Source organism: Parus major, chromosome 1, assembly GCF_001522545.3.
Source record: "Parus major isolate Abel chromosome 1, Parus_major1.1, whole genome shotgun sequence".
Lineage (NCBI taxonomy): Eukaryota > Metazoa > Chordata > Aves > Passeriformes > Paridae > Parus > Parus major.
Window position 1 is genome coordinate 23,330,859 of NC_031768.1, and position 15,552 is coordinate 23,346,410.

General features: G+C 34.3%; 1 protein-coding gene across 3 annotated transcripts in view; it reads left to right on the forward strand.

Annotated features, from left to right (window-relative positions):
* MYO16 (myosin XVI) overlaps positions 1 to 15,552 on the forward strand; it is a 363,582-nt gene that overhangs the window by 210,482 nt on the left and 137,548 nt on the right. For all 3 annotated transcript variants that reach the window (XM_015633144.3, XM_015633135.3, XM_015633117.3), the window contains exon 16: positions 5,105 to 5,252. In XM_015633144.3, the coding sequence (XP_015488630.1) occupies positions 5,105 to 5,252 (148 nt within the window). The remainder of the gene's footprint in view (positions 1 to 5,104; positions 5,253 to 15,552) is intronic.

The window sequence follows — 15,552 nt, forward strand, 5'->3', positions numbered from 1 at the left end:
GAAAATAAGTTTTTTCACAGGAAATGTCACTGCATGGGAAATTAATAACACTTTTTTCTACCTTGTTTTATAATGAATGTAGGATAATCATAGAGGAAATTGAAAACTAAAAATGTGTGATTTTGTTTTTCATTTATAAGCTTTTGTGGGAGGAATGCAAAATTAAATATACATTAGCATGGACTGAAGAGCATCTCAGTTCAGTTTGTAAAAATAAACCTCAATCCCTAAAGCTAAAATTTTATAGACCCTTTGTATTGTATATATTTAATTTGAATATATTGTGTTTGCAGGGATGTGGGTTTATGAACAGCTTTACTCAGAACTGCCAGTTTAATTCATTGCCATTGCCTGTGACAGGATCAGTTAACCAGGTTCTTGTGCCAGTTTTCTGGTACACTAATTCTGTGTTTTTATTATTTTCAAGACATAGGCATCAAATGAGAAAATGTAGGGGTAGTCAGGTCAGTTAACAAATATAAACAAATTACTTATCTAGCCTGCTATTCCCCAGTTATTTAGGAATTGAAGTTATTTAGGAATCTTACCAACTCTAAGGCAGCCAAAAGTTACATAATTTTCTGTCAAGAGAGACAAGCCTCACTACAGCAGTCAAGGTGTGTTTTATATTTCTGAAATTTGCCATTGTTCCTGCTGTTTGATTTGCATAGTAGATGTAGCCTTTTCTCAGCCACTGCTAGGCATCCCATCTGAGTGAAATTGTCCCAGGTTTAGACCACCATGAATGAGAAAAGAATCAGGTATGTTGTCTTTGGCAGGTTTAAATTCCACCCAGGCATACTCTGTATTTATCTGCAAGATCATTTGCAGCAGTATTTACCGTCTTGAACTGTTTAAATGTATATGAATATTTTAAATATACAGAGCACCTGATTATGCTGAGCCATGAACTTATAACTCATTGATACTAATGGGGCTAAATATGCCTGATTTGTAAACAAAAATCCAAGTGACATGGCTGCCTCCATCAGAGGATTTAGGTTGTTTAAATTCCTCCACACATATTAAGGGTGGAGAACTGGAACAATTTGCTGGGAGGGACATGCACAGTATGTGTGTACAACTTTATTATAGAGGGCAAGCCCAAGGTGGCACTTCTTGCTTTTTGAGTGGACACCAGTCAAGTTTGTTACATCTTTTTGTTCATGCTGAAATTCTTTTAGACCCTGGAAATGCTCTGACTTTTGACACAAAGTTTATTTTTTTCTAGCAGAAAGTACAATATACCTAAATAACTGAAATGTTCCCCATAATTTTCGTCACTAGATTTGATTAGTTCTTTAGCATAATGTGTATTTTAGCCATGATGTTTTGAAAACAAGGATGAAAAGTTTTAGTGTGGTTCTACTCAAAGCCAGTATAGATATCTGAATTGGTATTATGTAGTAAAAAGTTTTAAATTAGAATAAACACTTCAAATAAACTACAGGCCAGTGATTTCATTAAGTTTCTAAAATAAATTCAGAACTCAAAGACTGATCTTCTTGCAAAAATATTAATATAATTTCTAGATAATGGTTAAGTCCCAAAGCATAATAGTAATATTAGAAGACTGATTTTTTTTATTTTTTTTTTTCCCAGAATTGTCTTTCAGGTAAGTTGATACAACTCCTAAGGTGAAAATGAATGCCTCTATAAATTTCCTGAAATTACTCAAAAAAGAAACTTAGGGAGAGAAAATAAAGTCTGAGAAAATTATTCTCCAGATTTTCTGCTTTGCTTTTCAGGCATTGATTTTTTCAGTCCTCACTTTTTGAAAAGCAAGGACTGATTTTGTTGTTGTTGTTGCTTTGTTTTGGTTTTGGTTTTTGGGTTTTTGTTTTTTTTTAAAGTTACATTGAAATGGACTGACAAATATTTTCTTGTCTCTATAAATAGCTGTGTTTAGGACAGCATGGTTATTGAGAAGGAGCAATGTAGTTTCTAAGAACACATAACTGAAAGAGATTTCACTGATCACACTTCTAATACAGACTCTGCTTGCTGACTGTGTAGCTGCTGAGTAGATCAAGTGAGATGTTAAAGAAAGTAGAAGTTGGTTTGTCCCTGCAAGCACAATTACCATTGCACAAAAATGAGAGACTTTGCTATGGAACTTTATTAATTTCCCCCTGTTTATTTCACACATAGATTAACAAGCATTTTTCACTTTGTAGAAAAGCATACTACCATGATAATTTTCTTTGTGACTCTCAGCACCATTAAGATGATGCTGTGTATGATTCTTGCTGATGGAAGCTTGGATTTTCTTAACAGCTCTTCCCACTGCTGGAGATGCTAGTTGAGATGGAATGTGTTTAGCCTTATTAAAGTGCAGGTGACTTGAAGTACTTGGAAAGGGCTGAATTAATTAGTGTCATCTCAATATGTGATGTAGCCCATCATTAAAGTTAAATGATAGATGACCTTTGGTAACATTTTTCCTCATTGTATTAATCAATGAATGTTAAAAACACCTGAAGTGGTAGTTATAAAAGGCTTAGTGAAGAATATTGCATAGAAAAATGTGATTAAAAATCTACAGTGAACTCTTTTCAAATTAATTGATGGTTGGATTAGTTTTACTGTGAAATAAGTTACAAGCACAATTAAAGATGGAAATCATCCTTCAGGTTCATCTATTCTGTTTTACCCTGTAGGAATGACAGCCAGGTAATGATTGATTCTGATGAAAGTGTGTGTCTGGGACAGTCCGGCCATGATTACTTCACTTCAATTTATAATGTGTTGCAAAGTTACTGGAGCCAGAAACATACATGATTTCCCAAGTGTGCCTTTCTACTTCCAGTACATGTTTGGGTTTTTTATTTTTTTCTGTACTGTAGCAGCAGAGGATTAGATGGATGATACACAATTTCTCATAATATTGATTCCATAATAGCAGCTCACTACTCCATTTGTAGGATGATTAAATGGGCCAGATCACGTTTCCTTGCTTCAGCAAGTCAGATGTACAGCTCCTGTCTGCCAGTCCTACTGTCTCTTAGCCAGAATCCCAGGCATGGTTTTGGTTGCCAGCACATGTCAGGACATGTCTGTGCTGTTGCACAGAGAAAGTATAGAGTGTAGGCTAATGTTCCACTGACCTTCTGTACTCCTTAACTGGGATATGTCCAGGATGGGTTGGCCTGTGCAGAGTAGTTCTTTAAGAGACCTTGCAAAGTTATATTTATTTCTTGGACAGAATTTAACTGCTGAGGTCTTTCTCAAAACAATATGCTCAAGATTCCCCCATTTAATTTCTCTCCCATCTATGCTGTCTTTCATCAGTATTCTCAAAGGCTGTGTTCCCTCATACACACAATTACAAGTAACCTCAGGTTTGCTGTGTTTATTTCAACAATGTAAATGGAAACTTAAAGAACTTCAAAAGATAAGTGGAATTTAAAATAAAATGACCAGACAAATACAGATGATACAATAATAACCAACCCAACAGTGAACAAGCTATTGTGGACGTTAGCAACTGTATGGTGACAGGAACTGACATTCTGCCTGCTGACCTAGCATTAGGCTAATGCAACTACTGTGTCTCTGATACACACTCTCATTCACCAAATGGTTTCACTTTACATTGAGCAACACCTGTGAGTCCAAAACTGGTTCTGAAAATATTACTTTAATCCCAGCCAGATGAAAAAAAGTAAAAAAATGAGAAAAATTCTAAAAAGACACTATGCATTTAGAGAACATACCTGCTGTGCTGCAGGATGCATGCACCAATATTTACAATTGACTGTATGTTCAAGAACTGCTTCCAGTTCATGAAGAAAGGAGTCCTGAATGAGTTGGTTGAAAGCCAGTCTATGGGAAGCTATAGTTTAATATTCTTCTCTTACTCCCTCTACTTACTGGGTTGAAAAATATAGGTCGTTCATTGCTGAGAAGTGCACCTTATGCTCTAAATTCAACAGCCAGGGCAAGGAGGCTTGCAAAGAGTCTGTGAAAACTCTGCCATACTGCAGATATTGAAAAGCCTAAATCTGCAGCAAAATGGACTGTCCATGTGGAGGTACTCAACTGTGTGTGAAGAGACATGCTTCTGGTCTTTGCACCACATTACTTAAGTAATGATGAGATAAAGTATGCCAGCAGCTGGGTAAGTGGGAACGGGGATCAGTTCCAAATGACCAGAAGGGCCCTGACCTCCAGCTGCAGTTGGACTTGTCCTCTTAGTCTCTTGCATCTGGAACCACATGGTGTTGTACTCCCAGGGGAGAGCTCAAGAGTAGCCTGACCAAAACATGAATCCATCTCTTCATCTCTTCACGGCTATCTCTAAAATTCCTGTTATCTTCTGAACAGGTAAATGGATCTGAGGGCTCAAGATTTCCTTTGCTTCTGTGCTTTGTCTCTTTCAGAGTCTTAGTGGGCCTGAGGTTATGTATGATCCTGTAAGCTGGTTTTGTTGTAGGCAAATCTCACTCAGATTCATCCTCCTTCACCTTCTTCCCCAGACTGCTGATTCACACAGCTTCAGGCCATCATAGTCCTTGTTTCCCCAGGCTCAGGTCAGTGAGCTTGTTGATAACCTGTTCTGCAGAGGATTTGTCTCTTTGCAGACATCTAGAAGCTAGGTGGTTAATCTAAACTATTAATCTCTATATTCTTGATTGCCAGCAGAGAAAGAAGAAATGCTTCCAGGTGTGTTTTTTCAAGAGGTCTTGAATCTCTCTTCCATCTTTCTTTTTGTTTAGAAGGAGGATAGGATAGATGCCAGTGATGAGATGGCCACACCTTGGTGAGATGACTAATATCTTGTCTCTTAGAAAGTCTTGCCAAATACAGCAAGTAGTACAAATCAACATCAGTACTTTTACAACTAAGTAGTTTTAATGGTAATATTAAACAGTAAATAAGTGTGGTAACATGTTTGTTCCACCAATTTAAATGGAATTAGGGTTTTATATGTGATTTGTATAAAAAACCATGGCAGTATAATGGTAAAACTACATTTTATATGCTCCCCTCAGATAATTCTATAAGAAATGTTGCTTATTCTTAACTGTTGCAATTGTGAAGGTTTAAGATATTTTAGAACAAGCAGTATAATGATGAATTTATGTGTTTGTTTTTTAATCAGCTAGGATTTATACATACATGTTGGAGAAGTCTCGTGTCGTTATCCAGCCTCTCAACCAGAGTAATTTTCATATTTTTTACTTGATGATGGATGGATTATCTGCTGAAGAAAAATACACCCTGTACCTAAGTAATTTGTCTGCACACAGGTAGGAAAACAACTTTATATTTAGTATTTATATTTTTCTTATATTAATTCTTCTCTTCTGTTGAAGTCTTTCTTCCAATAGCTAAAATTTTTCTAACTTTTCAATGAGTTCTGACATAATTTATTATGGAGAACCTGCTTATGAGGATTTAATTCTAGATTACATATATAGTCTCTTAACAAGGTCAGAGTTTTATATCCATTAATATAGTTTCCTTAAAGGAGAAAAGGAATTTTATTAGATATCTTTCTGTCATCTGTGGACTACAGTAGGTCCATTGCTTTTGGTTTTTTTCCCTTGCAAGTTTGTTTCTTAAGTTAAAAACTGTTTAATTTACTTCTAAATTTCTTATGGAATATATTGTTTTTAATGAAATGTCACTAAATGTTACTGTTTTCTCTATTTTCATTTCGATACTTTACATCAAATTAGTAAGGAAAACAGAAACCAAAGTTTTGACTGCCTTGAACCCAAGGATAGGATTCAACACCCAGCACTTAAAATTATATCTTTCTCTATGACTCCACATGAGCTGGTTTTCTTAGCTCCCATTTGCAGTCAAAGGAGATTGAGTCCCTACTCAGCTGTATATAGATTTACATCGCTGTGTGCTTTGGATGAACTGAACCATGTGTGTGTCTTCATAAACTGTGCTGCTTACATTGACTTTAATAGTAAGAGCTTAAATATAAAGAGCTGAATATAGATACCCAAATGTAGCGTGTCTAAGTCTTAATATACTCCAAATATTTACTATAGGAGGAGATTTTGTTTTTTTTTCAGGAAATTTTGTATCTCAGAATTTATTAATTCAGAATATTTTAGAATGAAAAAATATTCCTCAGTTAATTTGCCTTTTACTTTTTAGTCTTTCCTAAGTGTCACTGAAATGGGAGAAGGCTATTTAGTATTAATGATCTTCTCTTAAACTGACTATCTTTAAAATGAGTATAGTGAGTAACTGTAAAAAAAACAACAGTAATAAAAATTATGTAAGAAGAATGTTTTCAGCATTTCACATCTAAGCCTTTTTCCCATGGATTTTTCTTTCTCAACTTTTTCATTTTCTACCCTGGCTACTTACTTGAATAAAATAGCAATTCTAGATTTAGGACTTGTAAATAGACACCACATTAATTTTTGTAGAGAAAAGCCTTCTTGGTTATGACATTTTTCTTGTATGGAAATCTTTTGGCTACTGTTGTTTGATAATGTTTTAAGTTGTTACCATTTCTGTATTATACAGAACAGCATACAGCACTAGCTCTGAAAAAACTTCAGGCTAAATTCCTTTGCTAAAAATGATTCACTTCAAAACAGGGAGAAGAAGAGTTAAATTCTGTATTTGAAATCATTTGAGGACTTTGAAGACCAAAAGTATTCTAAGTTCCAGATAATTACTTTATTCCTCTTCTAGCATAAGTTGTTTGGAAGCATTCAGTCTGTTCAGAAAATGAAATAATTTGAAGTCCCCTTGTAAGAAACTCAGACAGGAAAGAACTTAGCATAAACCTGAATAATTAGATTCGCATGAACAAAGCTTTATCTGATAAGATATCTTATAATCATCCAAAAAGAACAAAATAATATTTCTAAATAGATGTCTGAACATTGCAATACCAAAGCTTTAGAAGTAATTTATAGCTGAATATTTCCATAAACCTGCTTTTATCAATAAAGCTTTGCTTTGCCTCTGTAGAGTAGATTATATCTTGCATTACTGAGAGTGTTTGTGCCAAATCTTTCTTACCTTAAACTCCTGAGAGCAGTGCTTCAGTGATCTAGATGTTTCTCAGCTGATAAAGTTAAATTAGGGATGAATTTCTTCTGCATCAAACTCACTCATGAATCAGGAAGGCAGGATCTGCCCTCTTTCATAAACTCATAATTTCTGGCTTAGTCAAATTTTGATGAGATCACATCATTCTGGTAACATCCATAAGTGATTTTTTAATGTTTTCTTTAAACAAGTGTAATCTTGATTCAAATAGTAAGATTAACTAGATAACAGGCCTTTTAAAACCTTTGGCAGGTTGTTTCTACCCAGTTGCTCTTTTGATAATTTTTCTGTTCCTCTTCACATTTTTTAATATTATGAAGATGTATGTAGAAGATTCAACAATCTTAGTAAATAATGGCTATTAAGATCACAAAGTACCCCTTCTTTAATATAGTTTTCTTAAGCCATTGCAATGCAAGAAATAAGATGTAGCATGGTTTTTTTTATTCTTATTTTAGATAAAAGTACCTCAAACATTTAAAATAATTTTGTCAATGTGATGCTGTAAAAGATGGGATGTAGATCGTGTTTTATGTAATATATTATCTTGGACTGAGAGTTAATGTAAATTGCTTAAAGGGGAAATCCCTCCCTTTTGGAATCACTAAGAATTTCTGTAAGGCTGGAGTGTCACCCCATCGTGTAGGGGAAGTTGTTTGGTTGTAAATCTCTGCTGTTAGGTGCTGTCCTGAGAGGCAGCTTGGGCTCAGAAACTTAAATCTGTGTTCTTGCAAGTGTTCTAATTGCTAAGGCATTGTGTGAAGACAAATAGCTGGACACTTTCTTCTGAGCCTGTATACAACTAGGATGTTAAAGTAGCAAAAATCTACATAGGGAAGGATCTGAATGAATACATCTCCCATTGTATCTGCACATGGATCATGATGGATAAAGACAGAAGTAATTGCTGAAAGGTAAGATCATTTTTCAAGACTGAGCAAGGGAAGCATGTCAGAAATTAAGAGTCTCAAAAGGGCAAGTCAAAGCTTTTTGATTGACAACTACTCCTGTGTGTTCGTTATATTTGGAAACTGATTTTTATCAGCAAATGGTTGATTGAAAAGTTCCAAAATTTCTATTAATTTACAGTGTTTCAAAGAACTCTAGGACTTCTTTATCTTGATGATGATAATTATCTAATACAAAGATATTAGCAATTTGAAGTTATATTCTCAATTTGCTCTTGATTTGCTCTGGATTCCTTTTTTTTTCTCTAGGTGCAGATTACAGTCCATGACTGTAAGCAGTGCTTTTGTGGTCTCTGAAGTTTAGCCTCCCAAAAAAAGCATGTAGCTTTTCTAGCACATTTAGTTAAGCCTCATAGTTCCAGTAGGTGCTAACTTAGTGATGGACTTTACAACCAAGGTGAAACAGAGAGCAGTATGAGAAGTGACAGTGGTGACAGATGGCTTAGTAAATGGTCTTCAAATCTGATGAAGAAAGGATAGGAAACAAAAGGAAATACCATAGCAATAGAAAAGAATATATACTGGGAAAATCTTCCAGAAAATAAGTAGAAAGCCCTGCTTTTGTTGCTTTGGGACAATTGCTTCATATTAGAATTTGTATTTCAAAGCTGTGGCATATATAACAATGTGAGAATGTCTTTGTGTAACAGGTATATATAAAATACTCAAACATACTGTTATTAAAAATCGTGTCCATACATTTGTATATTTATATTTAAAAATATAGCTTAAGGACATTTAACTCTAGAAAATTATTTCAGAAAAGGTGGTAGGTTTGAGAGTTGTTCAACTTTATGTCACTATTTTCAGTTTAAATGTGGTTCCTACTTCTCCTAATTCACGGTACTGTAAAAATAAGTGAATAATTTTGAGCTGAGGAAAATGTTATATGAACATTCGTGCAAGCTGAACTGTAGTCAGGGCATGCACTTTTTGTATTTGCATTATCAAACTGCTGTTCCCAGATGTTTAAAACTTTCCTTTCTCCCACAGAACAATGGTGTGCACTGCACTGTGTGTTCTCTCTGCTGTGATGTTTCTCACAGCCCTTAAAAAGCAGTGAAAACCTTCTGCTCCAGCAGATGTAGATCAGTTCATGAACCGATGTTCTTCTTTTACAGTTTTTAAGTTCAGGTGCCCCCTTCACTGCCAATAAGAAAACTTAAATTTTATAGATAAAGGAGTAATTTTAGTAAAGTGATTGAATTTTTTATTAAAATTTCTAAACTGATCTGAACCTTGATCAATGAAGAAATAATTTCCCATTTTAAATTATAAGGTCAGTCTTTAAAAAAAAGCTTAAAAATTAGTGTAGTAAAGTGGATGAAGCAGAAAAGATCCCAGTAAAGAGAGCCTTATGTATGATTTTTTGTGTGCCTCCAGTCATCATCTTTTCTAATAAGCACTAATACAATTTGTGTTAAAAATGATTATATAAGTAACATCCATATGTAACACTCTTCCTTTCACTTACATATCAAGATGTAAATTTTCAAGACTGTGAGTAGCCAGTTACCACACATTTCCCTTTTTCAATACACTCAGGTGACAGCCTCTCTGTTTTCTAACTGTTGTAGATATGGACCATAAAGACTGCACATTTCCATACCTTTTCTCTACCTTTTCTTTCCTTGGACCTTTGTATGCCTTTTTTTCTTTCCATCCATTTGATTAGGTTCTCATTTAAAATGCAACAGAAATAAATTATAATCTTGAAACTACCAGTTTATCATACCTATACCATTTGTCTACAAACCTTGCTATGGTACTCTAACAGTAAATTCACAGAGAAAAGTTTTGTGGGTTTGGTTTTTTTGTTGTTGTTGTTGTTCGGGGTTGTTTGGTTTTATTTTAGGTTTTTTGTTTGTTTATTTGGCTTTTTTGTTTGTTTTGTTTTGTTAGTGGTTTTTGTTTTTATTTTTGCATGTGTTTTGGGTTTTGTTTTTTCCAAATTTTCCCACATAATTAGAAAAATAGGCATTTTAGGTATGTTCCAGTCCTCTGATGTTTCTGTGCTCTTTCCATGTATTTGAGTCTAATAGATAATTTTTTTCTTGTGGATATTTATTTTATTTTAAACTTTCAGGATGGCCAAAAGCTCAGTTCACATGACCATTTTGATGCCTTTGCTTCACAATTTGCTTGATATTAATTTCTGTATGATTAGAGGAAAATAGATCCAAGCATCAGACATAAGTTACAAAATTAGGTGGACTTAAATGTTGTGAATGAAACAGCTAGATCTGTAAGAGTTACATCAGATTTTCCCATCCTGCTGGAATGATAATTTCTGTATGAAGTGCCAAGTTACATCATTTTGTCAAACTGCTGTTAGACGTTGTGATGAAACTCAGCATAAGTTAGCTGTACCAAAATTCTGAGTCTCACTCAAAGCCTAGTGTTGAGACGCCCTGAACTTCACTGTTGAGGATCAACTTAGTTTTAAAATCCTGCTGATGGAAACTAAAGCTTTAAGCTATCAGGAAATTGAAATAAATTTTATTTAATTTTAGGAAGGGGGTAAAAATCAAACTCAGAGGTTCCTCTGCTGTATTCCACTTTTGCATTATGGGTGGTGTCAGCACAGGAGGAGGGAGAAGCTGTGGCAGGACATGCTATGACCACCACCCCTGCAGCTGAATGGCCATGAAGGTCAAGTCTTTCTTCTTCCAAAGAGACCTCCTTCCAAAGATCCCTTAAATTTAAAACAAGCATTCAAGTTCTGGTGGAACAAGTTAAAGTCATATATTTTTTTGTTGTTTTGTACCAGTTTTCCTGTCCTAACTTGATTGCATGCAGCACATTCCTTTTCTCCCAAGATCTTGCATCTTTAGTACATTAATTTTATGAAACAAAGCAGTGATACTAGAAGCTCAAGCTGTGTACAGTAGCATGCCTAGAGAGCAAAGAGTATAAAGTCTTCTGGAGCACACTTGACAATCTAAATAATGTGGAATTATGAAGATACAGTTTCAAACAAATGGGATATTTCAAAAACAAGAGAGTTAGGTATAAGTTATTTTTGCTGAAATTTGTTTCAGTACAGTAAGTGAATATGGATAGGTGAAACCCTAAGTAAAAGAGAAAATAGTTTGAGTTGTTTGTTAGTTGGTTTTTTTAAACTGTGTGGTAGCAAATAATTTAAAAATTTTACCCTTCCATCAGTTTACGTCTTCCTGATACAACTTCCTCACATTTCACCTGTCTAGTGAAAAGCTTTAACTGTGAACATTTGTTTTTTTATTATCTTCAAGCAATACTACCATGAAAATCTGATTTGCAGAGTAGTGCTATTTTAAGGGCAAAATCTGTGCATTCTGAATGTAATGAGGCAATTCCGTTTACTTAGATTCCAGTGAGGTCTGACAGCTGAACTAAACCAGGCTAGTTATCAGGAAGGTAATGGGGAGAGATATAAAGCAGATGGATCTGTCTGAGATTCTGGAGCAGATTTAAACTTGTTTCAGCAAGTTTAGTATCTGTGTAACCTGAAATATTTTCAATGTCAAAAGAATTGTCTAAATTTTATCTGTTGTCTTTAGTGCTTTGCTTGTTTACTTTTGCTGCTTATCATGCATTCTTTTACTATTTACACTGTATTTACTGATGTCTTAACTTTTAAAATTATTTCTTTTTTGAGATTGAACCATCTTTACTGCATGTAGGTCATATGCATATTTGAATAAAAAGTGCTTTCACATTGATCTATTTAATATTCTTACCTACCCTCTTATAACTTCAGCCTCCAGTTCCCATTTATTTCAACTGATAATAGTCTTTATCAGTTACTTTATCAACGCTCTTACCTTCTTCACTTTTCCTTTGTTTTCCTCACTCATGAATGTTTTCTGGGAAAATAGATTTCTGGGAAAATTCTGCTCATGAGTTTATGCGACTTGGCTTATTCTTTATGTAAGCAGGAAATTAACCAAAAGGAATGTTTATGTTTTTTGTGTTTTGTTGTTTTTTTTTTCCCTTAGCCTCTTTTTCTTCTCTTATTCTTTCATTGAAGCTCAGGCTCCATTAGTCTTTTGGACCATGATCTCCAAGTGTCAGTGTTGTTCTTTGCACTTCAAAGAAGGAAGTTCAGAGACAACACCAGTAAATGACTGATGTGTGTGATCTGTTATGTTGGATAGTAATAATGATGACTAACTCATTTTTATTGAGGATGGACACCAGAAACTATATTATATGCTGTATTAAGATACAACTTCATGTGTCAAAACTGATATTGATTGACAAAAACTAATTTTATCTAATTCTAATGTAACATTTCATAATACATACTTTCAGATATAACTGAGATTAAAAAATAGAAAGGAGTGTAAATTTGGGGATTTTTTTTTTCATTCAATGTTGACTTCTAAAGAAGAATATTCAAAAATATTGATTTTTTTTTTGCTCTGTGGTCTAATTCATTTCATTTTACTTTTTTGTGTGCTTCACTTCTGTTCAGCTAGCTTTTAGGTTTAGTCTCATATTTTAGGCTTAGAATTACATATCTTAATGAAAACTAGATGGAACCTGAAGGAGCCTATTAGTGTACAGTAGCTAAGAATTTTTTCAGTGTTTTTTGGCAATGGAAATATGTAGACTGGACCATGTAGTCTAAATCTTCCTCCTTAAGATCATCACTGTGCATGTTAATATTCAGGAAATACCTGATTATAATGTGAGTGTTGAAGTTAACATTCAGTTATGAGTTTCAGTTATGAGTTTCAGTGTGTTTCTGAAAATTGACATTTTCTCTACCATAAACCCCCTTTCTGTGAGACATTTGTGGATAGTTGTGTGATACATTACTGGGAGGATGCCATAGCAGTTACTGAACAGATAATCACATCTTAGGTTCTCAAAACAAAGTGAAAAGTTAATCTGTGTCATCTACTTTATTTTGCAAATTAAGTGGTTATTTTTCTATTTGTAGGTATCTATACCTCATAGATAACATAGAGGTATATCTTTATGTCATTAATTTTATTTCACAATATTTGTTTTGAATATCTGACTGTGGAGTTGTTTTGAGTAATTCAGGGTTAGTTACATACACACCTACAAACTTGCATTCTAATTACATATCAAGATATCCAAAGTATTTTTCTTGTTGAAAGCAGAAGCAACTTAGCTTTGGATTTTAATGATTAATATATTTATCCCAGTTTCAACATTAGCAGCTTTTAATATTACTGCTTTATTCCCAAAGGGTACTTAAAAAAATTATACCTCCAGTGATGTTTAACAATCATTAAATTACTTGAAATTCAATAAGAATTTTTATTTGGCAAGGTAAAGGTAGTAAAATTGCTTTGAGACAGCTCGGGGTCTTTGTCTGAGGTCCCAAGTGTAAATTGTTATTTGTCTGGCTCTCAGAATAAATGCTGTAGAAATTCTGCTTTGTTCAAGAGTGCAAATCTGAAACTCATATTCCTCTGGGTATTTTCTTTCATTTGATGTTAACAATCCCCTCTTCATTGTATTGCTCTTCATACATATTGATTGACTAGTGGCAGAGGATGTTCAGTCCTCCATTGGTAGATTCTGAGAGGCAAAGAAATAATTCATTTTGATTACCTCTCTTTTCAACTTTTTTTTTGCTCATCATAATTCTAACAAGCTGAACCTGTAAAACTGTATGTAAATGAACACATGGTGTTTTCTCAGGAATGAATTTTATGTTTATAGAGGTACAGTAGAGCCAAGGCACTCTTCTTTGTATTTCTGTGTGTTCCTAAAATAACTCAGATATCTGATAATATTTGGTAAATGACATTCTCTTGGTATCAGTTTGGAATAGAAAAAATTACATCAGATCATTTATAAGTGCTCTGGCTTTTTCTGTTTTATTGCTTTAGTTTACTTTGCATGTTTAGTTTCATTCCATGAACTTGCATTTTGTCATTTTACTGGCATTGATACCATCTGATATTTATTTGACTTAGAGGGGCTTTTTCTTTCTTGCTCTCTTTGGTGTAAGCATGATATAGAAACAGGTACAGAAAATAAAAGAATACTTCATATTTCATGTCCGTGGCATGGCATGAAAGATGAAGAATAAGAGGAAGGAAAAACTGAAATCTGTTTAATTCAAAAGAAAGAAACGAACTTGGTAATTAAGAGCACTGAGATCTTTAAAGTCTACTGAACACATCTGTCTTAATTTTAGCAGAAAACTATTCACACAATAAAACATTTTTACAATAAATTTATTTAAATGGTGAAAGCAAGTGCAAAAATAAGCATATTATATTGATTTAAATGGGGAAAGCAAGTGCAACAATAAGCATAATATATTGATTTAAATGGGGAAAGCAAGTGCAACAATAAGCATAATATGTACCAGATGATTCTCCAATTTGTTGTGAATTCTGTTGATGAGTATCTTACACCTTAAAGTTTCTGGGCCAAGTTCAACCTTTTATTAGAACAAAGAAATCTCCAGAGAGCAATGAAAATCATATATATATATATGTGTGTGTGTGTGTGTGTGTGTGTGTGTGTGTGTTAGATTTTATCCTCTAGAAGGATCAGGTTGAGGAAATTAAGTCCTGAGTGTTTAAGCAGCCCACCAGTGTTTCACATCAGATGGAAAATGGATGTAGCTCTGAGGGGTGAAATTGCTGAAGAAACCCTGGCTTGACAGTAGATGTGATAACTCACATAAATGGTAGAAAAGTTAATTTGACTTTTACTTTAAGTACAAAATGTATCTCTGCACTTTACTAGCTTGCTAATAATCTCATAAGTGGGGGGAGATTCAGTGGATTCAGCTCCTGAAACCACTTAGCTATTACATTACATAAATCTAGTGTGATAACAGAGTTCTGCAATTTATGTTTCAAAAGACTCTTAGAATCATTTTGATACAATTACTGGGGATGAATTTCCATTCAGGATTGGGTGTTTCAGAAATTGTTATTGACTTACAGAACCCCAGTCACTGAAGCCAGCTCATCTCAGTGTTAGATCTAGTGGAGCTGATACCTCTCACCGTTGTTTGAACTTGCTGCCTTCACTCACCCCCTGTGCTGCCATGGATTTTTCATTGCAACTCTCTCTAGGAAAGTCAGGCAAGGTCGACCCAAAGTGTAGCATGGTTTTTTTCTTCTAGTTCTTTCATTAATTGTAGCTCAAGATTAGTAGTACTCTGAGGTTAAACCTGGTTGTGTGAGAGTAGTGCCACTTACAGTTTCCATTTTCTGGGTTTCCACACTGTTTTCTGAAGTTAGTTACGGAAAATGAGTTGTGTCTAAAGCCTACAAGTAACAAGTAATTAAAATTTTCTGAATATGCAACTCTATTAGTTGAGTGCTAGTGACCAGAGGATGTCAGGATCTTAGTTTTATACAGCTCCGAAGAATGGCAACTCTATCAGTCTGGCTTCTGAATTTATTTTATGCAATATGATGCGGGACAGAATGGTGTGTTACTGTCTTTCAGTTAATCACTCCTCACTCAGATGATCTTTGGAACTTCTAAATTCTGTGAATTGGTCTTGTCTGTATTCAGTTAGCTTATGACACATCTCTTGGATACATATTATATATATATA